The sequence below is a fragment of the Theropithecus gelada genome, chromosome 2 (genome assembly GCF_003255815.1).
Source record: "Theropithecus gelada isolate Dixy chromosome 2, Tgel_1.0, whole genome shotgun sequence".
Taxonomy (NCBI): Eukaryota; Metazoa; Chordata; class Mammalia; order Primates; family Cercopithecidae; genus Theropithecus; species Theropithecus gelada.
The window spans coordinates 92,235,451-92,252,332 of record NC_037669.1 but is presented as its reverse complement, the minus strand read 5'-3'; the positions used below and the strand labels follow the sequence as shown (position 1 = coordinate 92,252,332).

Here is a 16,882-nt window from a genome sequence, read left to right as displayed (position 1 = left end):
AAGCAAAAGTGGATCAGTCAAGAGCAACGACAAGAGTTTTTCAGGATGTTCAAAGCACTTTGCCTGTTGACTTTCTGGAGAGCCAAAGAATGATAACATCTTATTATGAGGGTGTTTTGAGAAATTCAGCCAATACTTTAGCAGAAAAACATCCAGGAAAGCTTCACCAGAGAGTCCTTCTCCACCAGGACAATGCTCCTGTTCATTCCTTTCACAAAGATAATTTGTGACAGTTTTGATGAGAAATCATTAGGCATCTACCTCACAACAGTCCTGATTTGGTTCCTTCTGACTTTTTTGTTTTCTAATCTTTAAAAAAAATCTTTAGTAGCAATGAAAAATTAAAAACTTAAACAAACAAAAAAACTTTAAAGGGCATCCATTTTTCTTCATTTCTTCATTTTTCTTCATTTAATAATGTAAAAAAGCCAGGCAGTGGCTCACACCTATAATCCCAGCACAAAAGAAGAACAAATAAATATTTACTCCAAAAAATTTGGATTCCTTAATGGAAAATGGGAAAGTCTATCTCTGTCTTAATCCATAATGGATGGTGGAGACATTTGTTCTCTGACTGACTAACATAAACAAAGAAAACTTAGTAAGAAGAAAGGAATGATAAGACGTACATACTGTAGCAACTAGTCATGGTTGAGATGCTCTTCCCATTCTAATTAACTTACCCTCATCAGTCATAAGTGAAAGAAGCTAGCTGCTTTTCATTTTCTAATTTCCTTTAACTGTGCATTGTTTCCACCATCTGGGACTGAGACTAGGTGGATAAGGACAGTGAGGTGGTAGCAGTAGATTTTCTTGTGCTTCATCTTGAGTGACTTGATCCATGTAACATTAACTTGGCCCAAGAGGAGGAAAGTTTTTAAGACATTATTTTATTTATAAAAAATTAAATCCTCCCTGCTATTTTTGACATGTAAATAACTTAAAATTTCAGGCCAGGCATGGTGGCTCATGCCTGTAATCCCAGCACTTTGGGAGGCCAAGGTGAGTGGATCACCTGAGGTCAGGAGTTTGAGACCAGCTAGGCCAACATGGCAAAACCCCATCTCTACTAAAAATACAAAAATTAGCCAGGCATGGTGGTGCATGCCTGTAATCCCAGCTACCGGGGGGGCTGAGGCAGGAGGATCACTTGAACCTGGGAGGCGGAGGATGCAGTGAGCAGAGATCGTGCCACTGCACTCCAGCCTGGGCAACAGAGTGAGACTCCATCTCAAAAAAAAAAAAACCACAGTTCATTAACTCAGAACACTACTCCAGAAACTGGCAAGTGGTTACTCCAGGAAGAACTGCCTAGCTAGGGTGTAGGGATTGGGATAATTTGTTTTACTGTATATCCCTTTGAACCAATTGGATTTTGTACATATGCATTTGTTAGCCTGTTCAAAAAAAATATGAGTTTCTGGAAAATTGAATTAAAGGATAAAAGCATGAACTTTATTTCTCAACATAAGTTTTTTCAACGTCAAGACACTTTTGCAAAAAATTATAGCAACTTTTTTTTTTGAGACAGAGTCTTGCTCTGTCACCCAGGCTGGAGTGCAGTGGCACGTTCTCCACTCACTGCCACCTCCACCTCCCAGGTTCAAGTGATTCTCGTACCTCAGCCTCCCAAGTACCTGGGATTACAGGTGTACACCATTACTCCTGGCTAATTTTTGTATTTTTAGTAGAGGCTGAGTTTCCCCATGTTGGCCAGGCTGGTCTCAAACTCCTGACCTCAGGTGAGGCGCCTGCCTTGGTCTCCCAAAGTGCTGGGATTACAGGCGTGAGCCACTGTGCCTGGCCTGAAGTAAATATTTATATGGATATAATTAGATCTTAAACTCTCAGTACTTCTTTAAATGAGCTGTGGTCTGCCCCCTCCCCAAGACACAAATTAAACGTATATTAAGGAAGCAGGTTTTCTTCTTCCACTTATGCTGTAGAAAGCCAAAAGAGATGTCACTCCCACCCTAACAACCAGAAACAGCAAGATCAACTACAAAAAACTTGAATTCATTGGAAAGCTACCTAGTAGTATGAAATCCAAAGAAAGACAAGCCCCTCCAGGAAATATGGGAGGTGAACACCAGCTCTCCTGTGTCACCGCATGTGCAGAAGAGACACTGGGTACCCTACAAGCAGGTAAGAAAAATTCAAGTAAAAATTGCAGTGATTTGTTAAAGGTAAGTGAAGGCTAGCATGAGACTATGGGGTCCCTCAAATCCACAGACACAAAGGGAATTCACACTCATTTGCAAGATTGTCTTTGCAGATGTCTGCTGCATGCTCACAGGAAAGATTGGAAGCAGGGTGAGGGACCAGATAGTCTCCCTCCATGCTACAGACCTGGAGAAGGCCACCACCATTAAGGGAAAAGCATGAACTCCTCCTCCTGGGATCTTTCTCTCCTGGGGAAGGAGTACCAAACTCTGTCAGCCCCAGAACACACCGGCTGTAGCTAGGGAAAGAGTAATAGAAACATACTTTATAAACCTGAGAGAGGAGCAAGAAAAACTCCTCATCCAGGATCCTACACCAATACCATTAGAAGACTCTACTACTGTGAGAAGGATAATACAATTGAGAAAGACCCAACCCATGAGATATAAGCACATGATTAAGCACAAAATGGGACAATAAAAAAACAAACTCTGCCCACTACCTGGCTAGAACTCTTCTGATAAAAGAGGGAAAAGACAATGGACAAGGACCCATCTGAGGCCTGGGTACACAGGGAAGGCTGAAAGAGTGGAGCAAGCACATTAAAGAAATACCTTCCGGCGCCTCAGTCCCCACTCTAAGCACAGAATTAAAGGGACTGAAGATAGTAACACTGAAGGCAATTATGGTAACAACAAAACCCAAAACTAGCTCAGCTCCTGTTTAAATTGACTAAACCCAAGAGACATGCCCATTTCCAAGCATAAATACCTTTTGGCCTGAGCCTACTATTTTACATGTGAGATCCAGCATTCAATCAAAAACTAAGATACACACACACACACACACACACACACTCACACACACACACACGGCAATCAGACTGAGAGATGACCCAGATTTTCAAATGATCACACAGAGATTTAAAACAACTATGATTGGCCGGGCGCGGTGGCTCAAACCTGAAATCCCAGCACTTTGGGAGGCCGAGACGGGCGGATCACGAGGTCAGGAGATCGAGACCATCCTGGCTAACCCGGTGAAACCCCGTCTCTACTAAAAAATACAAAAAACTAGCCGGGCGAGGTGGCGGGCGCCTGTAGTCCCAGCTACTCAGGAGGCTGAGGCAGGAGAATGACGTAAACCCGGGAGGCGGAGCTTGTAGTGAGCTGAGATCTGGCCACTGCACTCCAGCCTGGGCGACAGAGCGAGACTCTGTCTCAAAAAATAACAACAACAACAACAACAACAACAACAAAAACCCACTATGATTAATATGTTAAAGTCTATAGTAGAAAAGGTGGAAAACATACATGAACAGATGGGAAATTTTAGCAGAAATAAGCTCATAAGAAAGAGGCAAACAAATGCTAGAAATTAAAAACATAAAAGATGCTAAAGTAGATAATGCCACTGAAAGCTCATTATTAGATTCAACACAACTAGGAAAAGAATTGGGGAACTGGACGACAGGTCAAAAGCATGTACCCAAAGTAAAACACAAACAGAAATAAAGAGAGAAAAAAACTAACAATGCATCCAAGAGATACAGGACACTATCCAACAATTTAACAAAAATATAATTGGAATCCCAGAAGGAGAAGAGAAAAAGAATGGGGCAGAAGAAATATTTTAAAAGATAATGGCCAAAAATTTCCCAGACTTAACCACTTCAGAAGCACAGATTAAGAAGCTCAGAGAAGCCCAAGCAGAAAAATTCCAAAATATCATCTAAACACAACATAAACTGCTAAAAAAACAAACATAAAGATAAAATCTTAAAGGCAGACACAAAGAGGAATTCACAAAGAAAATATTTTAAAATGTTTTTAAATAAATGAAAACAAAATACAACATATCAAAATCCATGGGACACAGCTAAAATGGTGATTAGAGGGTAATTTATAATATTAAGTAACTACATTAGAAAAGAAATGTCTCAGATCAAAACCTGATTTAAGCTGTCACCTTAAGAAACCAGAAAAAGAATAAATCAACTTAAGTAAACAGAAGAAAGAAAAGAAATAAAGATATGACAAGAAATGAAAAACAGAAAGACAATAGAAAAAAAAATTAATGAAACCAAAAGCTGGATCTTTCAATACAATTGATAAACCTCTATCTAGACTTATCAAAAAATAAAAATAAAAAAAGAAACATCACAAATGACTAATATAAGAACTGAAAGAGGGGATATAACAGATTCTTAAAAGCATATCTCCATTAGTTTGTAACATTTATGCCAGGAAACTGACCAAGGAATTCCTTCAAAGATACAAACTACCAAAGCTAACTTAAGAAATAGATAACCAGAATAGTTCTATGATCTCTGAAAGAAACTAAATTCCTAGTTTAAAAATCTGAGGCCGGGCGCAGTGGCTCAAGCCTGTAATCCCAGCACTTTGGGAGGCCGAGGCGGGTGGATCACGAGGTCAGGAGATCGAGACTATCCTGGCTAACATGGTGAAACCCCGTCTCTACTAAAAATACAAAAAACTAGCTGGGCGTGGTGGCGGGCGCCTGTAGTCTCAGCTACTTGGGAGGCTGAGGCGGGAGAATGGCGTGAACCCGGGAGGCGGAGCTTGCAGTGAGCTGAGATCGCGCCACTGCACTCCAGCCTGGGTGACACAGCGCGAGACTCTGTCTCAAAATAAATAAATAAATAAATAAAAATAAAAATAAAAAATAAAAATCTGACAGAACATTCCAGGCCCAGAGAGCTTTATTGATGAATTCTATCAAACACTGAAAAGAAGAAAAAAATATCAATTCTATGCAAACTATTCCAGAAAAGAAAAAGAAGGGAACACTTCCCAGTTCATTTTATGAAGTCGGCGTGACCTCAATTCTAAAACTGGACAGAAGACATTATGAGAAAAATACAGACCAATTCCCTCATGAACACAGATACAAAAATACTCAACCAATTATTAGCACATCTGATCCAGGAAAAAGGGAAATTTCTCTTAAAGGCTTTAATTATGCTTTAATCCTGACCTGGGATGACCCCAAAGACAACAAATGGCATCTGATTCCAGTCTAAATGAAGAAATATTAGGGTTAAAAGTTATCTACAGACTCATGAACACTCACTCAAAGGGTGGTAAGTCTACCTTCTCGGTTTCTAATAAAGAAATACAAAGTTACTAGCCTATACTAAAAAAACTCAGCTCAATTCTTAGTTTCCAAGATTAGGACCAAAGGCATAATCCCTAACCTGCTTTCTGAACATATGTAAGCAGTCTGGTTTAAATACTTACCTTCAACCTGGCTAGTTTCTGAGCACGGTTTCTTCTTTGACTCTGAGTTTCCGGTTTTCTCATCAACATCCAGGAGAGGAATATAGTCTGTTTTTCCAACAGTTTCTCCCACAACATCATCAAAGGCCTCTGCCTCTAGTGTGGCAATGAAGTCTCGCTTTATCTCTCCCTCAATGTCTGGAGATGGCTCTGTTAATGCATCTGCAAGACTGAGGTCGGCCATTCTGCACTGCTGCAACTGCCTGGTGAAGAAGAAAAAGATGTTTCATGTAATGAGCACTGCAAAAGGAAAAACATTTCTACAAACTCTTGTCAATTGTTTGAAACAAACAAAAGAATCAAAATCTAAGATTTTACAGCCAGAAGAGGCTCCCTTATTTGAAAGATGAGATAATTAAAGCTAAGAAATGGACAGTCTTACCCAAGGTAACTCACATTTCTGGGGCTGGGGGGAGATGGTGGTGGCAGGACAAAGCAATTGCAATTGTGTCCTTTCTATTTGTAAGAAAAGTGAGGTGCAAAAAAACCCACAATCAACATATCCAAAGCTATAGCCAGTAAGATTCAAATCAGGTCTTTACATAGTTACATTACTATCGGACAAATGAAATCAACTTTCTTGACCAAAGACTGTGAGTATGGGCCTTATCTTGGAGTAAGCACCTGCTTCTTCATGAATCACTTGTGGATAGCCCTGTCAACCAAACTACTTAGCTCTGCCAGCATAAAAAAAAACACACACACATTTCCCTCAATTAGCTAAGGGAAATGGTCCCTCTCTGCAGTCATGTATATTACCATTTTTACAGACTACCAGCTTCTTAATTACATAATCTGCAGTTAAAAAGTAATTCTACTGGCAGCCATAAAAAAGTCATGTCCTTTGTGGGAACATGGATGGCAAGCTGGAAGATATTATCTGCAGCAAACTAATGCAGGAACAGAAAACCAAATACCACATGTTCTTATTTATAAGTGGGAACTAAACGATGAGAACTTATGAATACAAAGGAGGAAACTGCAGACAGTGGGGTCTACTGGAGGGTGGAGGGTGGGAGGAGAGAAAGGAGCAGAAAAGATAACTACTGGGTACTGGACTTAATTGAAATAATCTGTACAACAAACCCTTGTGACATGTGTTTACCTACGCAACAAACCTTTACATGTACCCTTGAACCTAAAATAAAAGTTTTAAAAAAAAAAAGTAAATCTACTGTAAGTAAACCATAGATGAATAGCCTAGAAAATACAGAAATAATGTAGTAAAAAGAGCCAAAGGAGCCAGGTGCAGTGGCTCACACCTGTAATCCCAGCACTTTGGGAGGCCAAGGCGGGCAGATCACTTGAGACCAGGAATTCAGTATCAGGCTGGCCAACATGGTGAAACCCCATCTCTACTAAAAATACAAAAATTAGCAAGGCATGGTGGTGGACGCCTGTAATCCCAGCTATTTGTGAGGCTGAGGTAGGAGAATCGCTTGAACCCGGGAGGCGGAGGTTGCAGTGAGCCGAGGTTGCGCCACTGAACTCCAGCATGGGCGATAGAGTGAGACTCTGACACCCCCACCAAAAAAAAAATTAAAAAAAAAAAAAGAAGAAGAGCCAAAGACCTGCAATAAATTAGCACCATTCAAATGCAGGGCATAATAGGAAATAAAGTGTGCAAGGTACTACAACTGCTTTCAAAGAGTCTAACAGAAACTCCAAGAGACTCCATAGGATAAGTTGACATACAAGCTATGGTGTTGACAAGGTAAATACAAGTCAAACAGATCCTTAGTTGCATAGTGTAATGGCTACTACTTGTGTTTGTCCAGAAATCTATTATTCTATCTCCCCTAATACAAACCAATCCCTACCCCTATAGCGTTTGGGACATGACTAGAGTTGGGTCAATCAGAAGTCAAGAAGAAGACAGTTGGAAAGGACCACTTATTGACTACACACTGGAAGAAACGTCCATGACAGCTATTTGGTTGCCCTCGTTGACTACTTCAAGTCTAAGTGAGCAGCTTTCATCTTTCTTTTGCCTAATTTAGTCAATCTATTTCTGTTGTTTACAATGGAAGAATCTCAACTAATACACAGTCTTTCTCCAACCCAAACTTGAAAAAGTCAAAATAGGCCGGGCGCGGTGGCTCAAACCTGTAATCCCAGCATTTTGGGAGGCCGAGACGGGCGGATCATGAGATCAGGAGATCAAGACCATCCTGGCTAACACGGTGAAACCCCGTCTCTACTAAAAAATACAAAAAACTAGCCAGGCGAGGTGGCGGGCACCTGTAGTCCCAGCTACTTGGGAGGCTGAGGCAGGAGAATGGCGCAAACCCAGGAGGCGGAGCTTGCAGTGAGCTGAGATCTGGCCACTGCACTCCAGCCTGGACAGCAGAGCGAGACTCCATCTCAAAAAAAAAAAAAAAAAAAAAAGAAAAGGAAAAAAAAGAAAAAGAAAAAGTCAAAATATACTATGATTCAAGTCACTTAATTGTCAGGCTTTCTTTTTAAGCTCTTCTCCACTATCTACCTCTCTCCAACAAATGTACTTAGAAAAAAGAAACAGAATTAAAGCAAGGAATATGGTCCTATCTTCCTTCCTTCCTATTCTATCTTCATCTTTGTTCCCACACACTCCTCTCCTCCCACTTACATGGTGTGAGGCTACCATGATTACAAAACATGTATAAAGCAAATACTTCCAGACCCTGAAAAATCAGAATTCATCTTACCCTCAATTCCCAAATCCAACAAGCAAAGGGTGTTGCTATATATTAGAGTGGTGGCACAGAGGCTTAAGAATCAAGATCTGACACCCAATTAGTAAGTACAGACAGGATAATTAAGGCCAGGGGCAAGATCTACATCTTCTAGGCAAGTGCTTAGAAAAAAAAGATAATATGTGTTCAGTACTCAGAATGCTGGAGATAGTTTGTCTCTACCTATATGGGGCTTAGTGAAAACATTCATTACATATTCTTTATATTATCTAAGAAAAAAATACAATACCAAGATTTGGAAAGACACTAAATAATCAATTATATTTACATAGACTTCCAAATAAAATCTTTAAAAATTTCAAATAAATTTAAGCCTTCTTCCATGTGCCTAACTTTATGAGTTTTCCTATTTGAGATAGCAACCTTAATTCCTCATCAATAATTTTAAATGATTATCTTTTCAAATTCTAGATAGTACCATCATACAAAAACGTAGTAGAAAGAGCTGTTTCTCTGATTTCTTTTCTTTTTGACATGGAGTCTCGCCTCACTGCAACCTCCACCTCCCAGGTTCAAGTGATCCTCCTGCCTCAGTCTCTCGAGTAGCTGGGATTACAAGTACGCACCACCACACCCAGCTAATTTTTGCATTTTTAGTAGAGACAGGGTGCCACCATATTGGTTAGGCTGGTCTCGAACTCCTAACCTCAAAGTGATCCACCCACCTTGGCCTCCCAAAGTGCCAAGATTATAGGTGTAAGCCACTGCACCCGGCCTGATTACTTTTCTAAAAGCAAATGTGATATTTAAATTTCCTGTGACTATACTAATGAGTTCCTAAATCATATCTTTTTATTTTTTATTTTTCTGAGACGGAGTTTCACTCTTGTTGCCCAGGCTGGAGTACAATGGCACCATCTCGGCTCACCACAACCTCCACCTCCCAGGTTCATGCGACTCTGTCATCGTAATACTTGGAATTTGATTAAGTTCATTTAGATCTCAAAAAATGTCAAAAGATACTTGTGACCCAGGTGTGGTGGTATGCACCTGTAGTTCTAGCCTTTCAGGAGGCTGGGGCAGGAAGATTGAGACTAGGAGTTCCAAGCTACACTGTGCAATGATCACGTCTGTGAATAGTCACCACACTCCAGCGGGTGTGCAGCCACGATTGCCTCACTGCACTCTAGCCTGGGCGACAGAACTAGACTCCATCTCAAAAAAAAAAAAAAGGCCGGGCGCGGTGGCTCAAGCCTGTAATCCCAGCACTTTGGGAGGCCGAGACAGGCGGATCACGAGGTCAGGCGATCGAGACCATCCTGGCTAACACGATGAAACCCCGTCTCTACTAAAAGATACAAAAAACTAGCCGGGCGTGGTGGCGGGCGCCTGTAGTCCCAGCTACTCGGGAGGCTGAGGCAGGAGAATGGCGTGAACCCGGGAGGCGGAGCTTGCAGTGAGCCGAGATCGGGCCACTGCAATCCAGCCTGGGCGACAGAGCGAGACTCCGTCTCAAAAAAAAAAAAAGCCGGGCACGGTGGCTCAAGCCTGTAATCCCAGCACTTTGGGAGGCGGAGACGGGCGGATCACGAGGTCAGGAGTTCGAAACCATCCTGGCTAACACGGTGAAACCCCGTCTCTACTAAAAAAATACAAAAAGCTAGCCAGGCGAGGTGGCTGGCGCCTGTAGTCCCAGCTACTCAGGAGGCTGAGACAGGAGAATGGCGTAAACCCGGGAGGCAGAGCTTGCAGTGAGCTGAGATCCGGCCACCACACTCCAGCCTGGGCGACAGGCGAGACTCCGTCTTAAAAAAAAAAAAAAAAAAAAAAAAAAATCACACTCTGAGCCAGGTGTGATGGTTTACACCTGTAATCCCAGCACTTTCAGAGGCTGAGGTGGGAGGATCGCTTGAGACTAGGAATTCAAAACCAGCTAGGCAACATACTGAGACCCTGCCTCTACAAAAACTGAAACAAATAAGCTGGGCACGGGGGCAGATGCCTATAGTCCTAGCTACTCAGGAAGCTGAAGTGTCACAACTGCTTGAACCTGGGAGGCTGAGACTGCAGTGAGCCATGACTGTGATGGTACCACTGTACTCCAGCCTGGATGACAGAGTGAGACCCTGTCTCAAAAAAATTTTAAAAATAAAAATAAAAAATAAATAGGGTGCAGAGGCTCAGGCCTGTAACCCCAACAATTTGAGAGCCTGAGGCAGCTGGATCACTTGAGGCCAGGAGTTCAAGACCAGCCTCGCCAACACGGTGAAACCCCATCTCTACTAAAAATACAAAAATTAGCCAGGTGTGGTGGCGTGCACCTGTAATCCCAGCTACTTGGGAGGCTGAGGCATGAGAATCACTGGAACCTGGGAGGTAGAGGTTGCAGTGAGCTGAGATCGCACCACTGCACTCCAGCCGGGGTGACAGAAAATTTGTCTCAAAAAATAAAAATTAAATTTAAAAACTTTTAAATAAATAAGTAAAAAATAAATCACACTCTGGCTGTTAACATTAAGGCCAAAAATAAATATACAAATAAATAAAAATATTAAACAAATTTAATTCCATTTAGAAATATCTAATAACTATAATAAAGTTAAATCCAATTTAATCAGTCTGTTAGAAGAAAAATAGCAACAAGAGCAAATTATGTCAAAGAAAGACATGCACTGAGAGAGTTTAATAATAGATATCATAAAGAAGTTGTTGAATCCTCTCCATAAAAAAGCAAGTATGGGCCAGGTGCGATGGCTCACACCTGTAATCCCAGCACTTTGGGAGGCCGAGGCGGACGGATCACAAAGTCAGGAGATCAAGACCATCCTGGCTAACATGGTGAAACCTCCTCTCTATTAAAAATACAAAAAATTAGCCAAGCGTGGTGGTGCATGCCTGTAATCCCAGCTCCTTGGGAGGCTGAGGCAGGAGAATCACTTGAACTCGGGAAGCAGAGGTTGCAGTGAGCCAAGATTGCGCCACTGTACTCCAGCCTGGGTGACAGAGTGAGACTCTGTCTCAAAAAAAAAAAAAAAAGGTATTAAATTGGACAAAACTGTTACGATCAGCCATTCCAAAGCACTGGACATTAATAAACTGTAGAACACAAGTTGAGAAGCTTTGCATTCTTGAAATCTGCTTGAACTTTGGTTAAAACCAGAAAGAGTCTATGGCCCTTTTGTCTAGAGCTGTTTCCACCCCCATCTTAGCCCACAGCCCAGTTTGGTCAGCAAGAATTACACTTTTATTAGTATGATGGTTAATAATGAGCGTCAACTTGATTGGATTAAAGGATGCAACACTGATCCTGCGTGTGTCTGTGAGGGTGTTGCCAAAGGAGATTAACATTTGAGTCAGTGGGCTGGGGAAGGCAGACCCACCCTTAACTGGGTGGGCACCATCTAATCAGCCACCAGCGATCATAAAGCAGGCAGAAAAATATGAAGAGGGAAGATGGGCCTAGCCTCCCAGCCTACATCTTTCTCTCGTGCTGGGTACTTCCTGCCCTCGAACATTGGACCCCACGTTCTTCAGTTTTGGGACTTGGACTGGCTCTCCTAGCTCCTTAGCTTGCAGACAGCATTTTGTGGGACCCTGTGATCGTGTAAGTCAATACTTACTAAATTTCCCTTTTTATATACATACATATATATCCTATTAGTTCTGTTCCTCTAAGAAAACTCTGACCCCAGACTAATATAGATTCTGGTACCAGGAGTGGTTCCAGAGGAACAGAATATTAAGGATGGAGTTCCTTTGTTGGTTTAGGGGTTTCTGGAGTTGGCTGCTTAATATTATTAGATCCAAAAATGCTAAGGACTCTACTTCTAATAGCATGGAGAACACTGATAGTCCTTGGCGTGAACGGTTTAGAGAGTTATGCAAAATAAATGCATTTGACACTCCTGATTCACTGCTCATGAGAGGCAAGGACTTTAGTGACTCTATACATAATACCTTTGGCCAGATGTGGAAAACCCAGGAACATAATGAAGCTGGTTGGTTGCTACTAAGTTCAGTGGACAAAGTGATGAAAGAAAATGATGAACGCAGGGATTCTGTTTCCTGGCTTCAGAAGCAGATACTAAGTCTCAAATCTGCTAAGATTGCCCTGAGTGAGAGTCTTAGCTCCTGTTGAGAAACAGCTGAAATTGTGGAAAAACAGACACAAGTTCTTATCATGTGAGTGGCTGACCTGCAACCAAAGATGCATGCACAGCCACCTGAGGTGTCTACTGCTAAAGTGAGGGCATTGATTGGAAAAGAACGGGACTCTGCAACTTGGAATGGGGATGTGTGGGAGGACCCTGACGAAGCTGGGGACACTGAGTTTGTAAACTCTGGTGAACCTTTTTTGCCAGAAGGAACAGCTTCCCCATTCCCCGCAGTGGCAACATATCCCCTTACTCCCTGCCATCAGCCTTTCCATCTTTGTCTAAGGAGATAAACCCTGAGCTGACTGAGGCAAGAGTCATGGCCTCCCCTCGGGCAGTTGCCAGGCAAGATAATGATGATTTTCCTCAGAAGGTACCTGCAACACCTATTTGCTTCTAGACCTATAACTCTAGTCCTGCAGGTCCCTAGAGGTGAGGTTGAGAGTGTGACCCAGGAGGAGGTACGCTACACTCAAAAAGAACTGTTCTCAGCTGGGCACAGTGGCTCACACCTGTAATCCCAGCACTTTGGGAGGCCGAGGTGGGTGGATCATGAGGTCAGGAGTTCGAGACCAGTCTGGCCAACATAGTGAAACCCCATCTCTACTAAAAATACAAAAAATTAGCCGGGTGTGGTGGTGTGCACCTGTAATCCCAGCTACTTGGGAGACTGAGGCAGGAGAATCACATGAACCCGGGAGGTGGAGGTTGCAGTGAGGCGAGATTGTGCCACTGCACTCCAGCCTGGGCGACAGAACGAGACTCTCTCTAAAACAAAACAAAACAAAAACAAAAACAAAAAAGAACTGTTCTCTAATTTATATTAACAGCAATCTGGAGAACAGGCATGGGAATGGATATTAAGGGTATGGGATAATGGTGGAAGGCACATAGAGTTGGATCAGGATGAATTTATTGATTTGGGCACACTAAGTAGGGACTCTGCATTTAATGTTGCAGCTCGGGGAGTTAAAATAAGGTTCTAATAGTTTATTTGCTTGGTTAGCTGAAATATGCATTAAAAGATGGCCCACTGTGAGGGAGCTGGAAATGCCTGATATCTCTTGGTTTAATGTAGAGGAAGGGATCCAAAGGCTTAGGGAGATTGAGATGGTGGAGTATCCAATACTCACTTTAGACCTACACATCGCAGCCGGGAGGGTCCAGAAGATATACCCTTGACCAATGCCTTGTGGAACAGATTTGTGAGGGTAGCACCTGAATCTTTGAAGAGCCCTGTAATTGCTCTTCTCTGTATGTCAGACCTAATGGTGAGAACCACAGTCACTTAACTACAAAATTGAAATACGACGGGAATAACTGGATCCCAAAGTGGCAGGGGCCAAGTGACAGCACTCAACCATCAAAAGCAAGGTAAGCGTAGCTACTGTAATGGACAACAGAGGCAAAGTGACAATCAGAATAGTCTGACTCATGTAGAGCTCTGGCATTGGCTAATTAATCACGGCGTTCCTAGAAGTGAAACAGACAGGAAGCCTACTGCATTCCTACTTAATTTATACAAACAGAAAACCTCTAGGTCGAATGGACGAAAGACTAATTTGAATTATAAAAAGTGAATCATGGTTCCTCAATCAATTGGAAATCAATCAATTTCCAGACTTTAGCCAGTTTATAGACCCAGAACCTCTTGAATGAAGGCAAGGCCAGGTTCCCTTGAGGAAGGACCCCACTACATTACTGACAATTTATGCAGTGAATCTTTCTCCCATCCTTCCCCAAGGAGACCTCCATCCAACCTTTCACTTTGGGGACTACTGGACACTGGCTCTGAGCTGACGTTGATTCCAGGGGACTTAAAACATCATTGTGGTCTTCCAGTTAAACTAGGGGCTCATGGAGGTCAGGTAATTAATGGAGTTTTAGCTTAGGTCTGACTTACAGTGGCTCCAGTGGGTCCCTGGACTCATCCTGTGGTCATTACCCCAGTGCCAGGATGCAGAATTGGCACAGACATACTTAGAAGCTGGCAGAACTCCCACATGGGTTCCCTGACTGCTAGGGTGAGGGCTATCATGGTGGGAAAGGAAGCCCTTACAGCTGCCTCTACCTAAAAAAATAGTAAATCAAAAACAATATCACATCCCTGGAGGGACTGCAGAGATCAGTGCCACCATCAAGGACTTGAAAGATGCAGAAGTGGTGATTCCCACCACATCCCCGTTAACTCTTCCACTTGGCCTGTGCACAAGACAGATGGATCTTGGATAGTGGATTATCATAAGCTTAACCAAGTGGTGACTCCACTTGCAGCTGCTATACCAGATGTGGTTTCATTGCTTGAGCAAATTAACACATCTCCTGGTACCTGGTATGCAGCCATTGACTATGCAAATGCCTTTCTCCACTCCTGTCCATAAGGCCCACCAGAAGCAATCTGCTATCAGCTGGCAAGGCCAGCAATATACCTTTACTGTCCTACCTCAGGGGTATATCAACTCTCCAGCTTTTTGTCATAATCTTATTTGGAGAGATCTTGATCGCTTTTCGCTTCTGCAAGATATCACACTGGTCCATTACATTGATGACATTATGCAGAGTGGATCCAGTGATCAAGAAGTAGCAAACACACTGGACTTATTAATGTGACATTTGCATGCCAGAGGATGGGAAATAAATCTGACTAAAATTCAAGGACCTTCTGTCTCAGTAAAATTTCTAGGGATCCAGTGGTGTGGGGCCTGTCCAGATATTCCCTCTAAGGTAAAGGATAAGTTGCTGTGTTTGGCCTCTCCTACAACCAAGAAAGAGGCACAATGCCTAGTGGGCATATTTGGATTTTGGAGGCAACACGTTCCTCATTTGGGTATATTACTCCAGCCCATTTACTGAGTGACCTGAAAGGCTGCCAGTTTTGAGAGGGGTCCAGAACAGAAGAAGGCTCTGCAACAGGTCCACACTGCTGTGAAAGCTGCTCTGCCACCTGGGCCATATGACCCAGCAGATCCAATGGTGTTTAATGTGTCAGTGGCAGATAGGGATGTTGTTTGGAGCCTTTGGCAGGCTCCCATAGGTGAATCGCAATGGAGACTACTAGGATTTTGGAGCAAGGCCCTGCCATCTTCTGCAGATAACCACTCTCCTTTTTTTTTTTTTTTTTTTTTTTTGAGATGCAGTGTCACTCTCGCCAAGCTGGAGTGCAGTGGTGCGATCTCAGCTCACTACAACCTCCACCTCCTGGGTTCAAGCGATTCTCCTGCCTCAGCCTCCCAAGTAGCTGGAAATACAGGTGTGCGCCACCACTTCCAGCTAATTTTTGTATTTTTAGTAAAGATGGGGTTTCACCATGTTGGCCAGGATGGTCTCAATCTCTTGACCTCGTGATCTGCCCACCTCAGCCTCCCAAAGTGCTGATTACAGATGTGAACCACCACGCCCAACCAACTACTCTCCTTTTCAGAGTCAGCTCTTGGCCTGTTACCAGGCTTTGGTGGAAACTGAATGTTTGACTATGGGTCATCAAGTCACCATGCGACCTGAACTGCCTATCATGAGCTGGGTGCTTTCAGACCCATCTAACCATAAAGTGGGGTGTGCATAGCAGCATTCCATCATCAAATGGAAGTGGTATATACGTGATCAGGCTCAAGCAGGTCCTGAAGGCACAAGTAAATTACATGAGCAAGTGGCTCAAATGCCCATGGCCTCCACTCCTGCCACCATGCCTTCTCTCCCCCAGTCTGCATCGATGGCCTCATGGGGAGTTCCCTATGATCAGCTGACAGAGGAAAAGAAGATTAGGGCCTGCTTCACAGACGGTTCTGCATGATATGCAGGCACCACCCAAAAGTGGACAGCTGCAGCACTACAGCCCCTTTCTAGGACATCCCTGAAGGACAACGATGAAGGGAAATCTTCCCAGTGGGCAGAACTTAGAGCAGTGCACCTTGCATGGGAGGAGAAATGGCCAGATGTGTGATTATATACTGATTCATGGGCTGTAGCCAATAGTTTGGTTGGATGGTCAGGGACTTGGAAGGCGCATGATTGGAAACTTCGTGGCAAAGAAATTTGGGGAAGAGGTATGTGGATGGACCTCTCTGAGTGGTCAAAGACTAAAGATATTTGTATCCCATGTGAGTGCTCACCAATGGGTGACCTCAGTGGAGGAGGAGTTTAATAATCTAGTGGATAGGACGACCCATTTTGTGGACACCACTCAGCCTCTTTCCCCAAAACCCCCTGCCATCAGCCATGGCCAACAAAGTGGCCATGGTGGCAGGGATGGAGGTTATGCATGGGCTCAGCAACATGGACTTCCACTCACCAAGGCTGACCTGGCTATGGCCACTGCTGAGTGCCCAATTTGCCAGCAGCAGAGACCAACACCAAGGCCTCAGTATGTCACCATTCCTTGGGTGATCAGCCAGCTACCTCGTGGCAGATTGATTATATTGGACCTCTTCCATCATGGAAAGGGCAGAAGATTGCCCTCACTCAAATAGACACTTACTCTGGATATGGGTTTGCCCATCCTGTATGCAATGCTTCTGCCAAGACTACCATTTGTGGAATGCTTTTTGTTGTTGTTGTTGTTGTTGTTTTGAGACGGGGTGTCACTCTATTGCCC

At 43.2% G+C, this 16,882-nt stretch overlaps 1 protein-coding gene across 7 annotated transcripts in view; it reads right to left on the bottom strand.

Annotated features, from left to right (window-relative positions):
• The window catches only part of MAP4 (microtubule associated protein 4), a 236,396-nt gene that overhangs the window by 140,601 nt on the left and 78,913 nt on the right, over nt 1–16,882 (bottom strand). For all 7 annotated transcript variants that reach the window (XM_025377045.1, XM_025377047.1, XM_025377042.1 and 4 more), the window contains exon 2: nt 5,424–5,665. In XM_025377045.1, coding sequence (XP_025232830.1) covers nt 5,424–5,646 — 223 coding nt within the window. In that variant the 5' untranslated portion in view covers nt 5,647–5,665. The remainder of the gene's footprint in view (nt 1–5,423; nt 5,666–16,882) is intronic.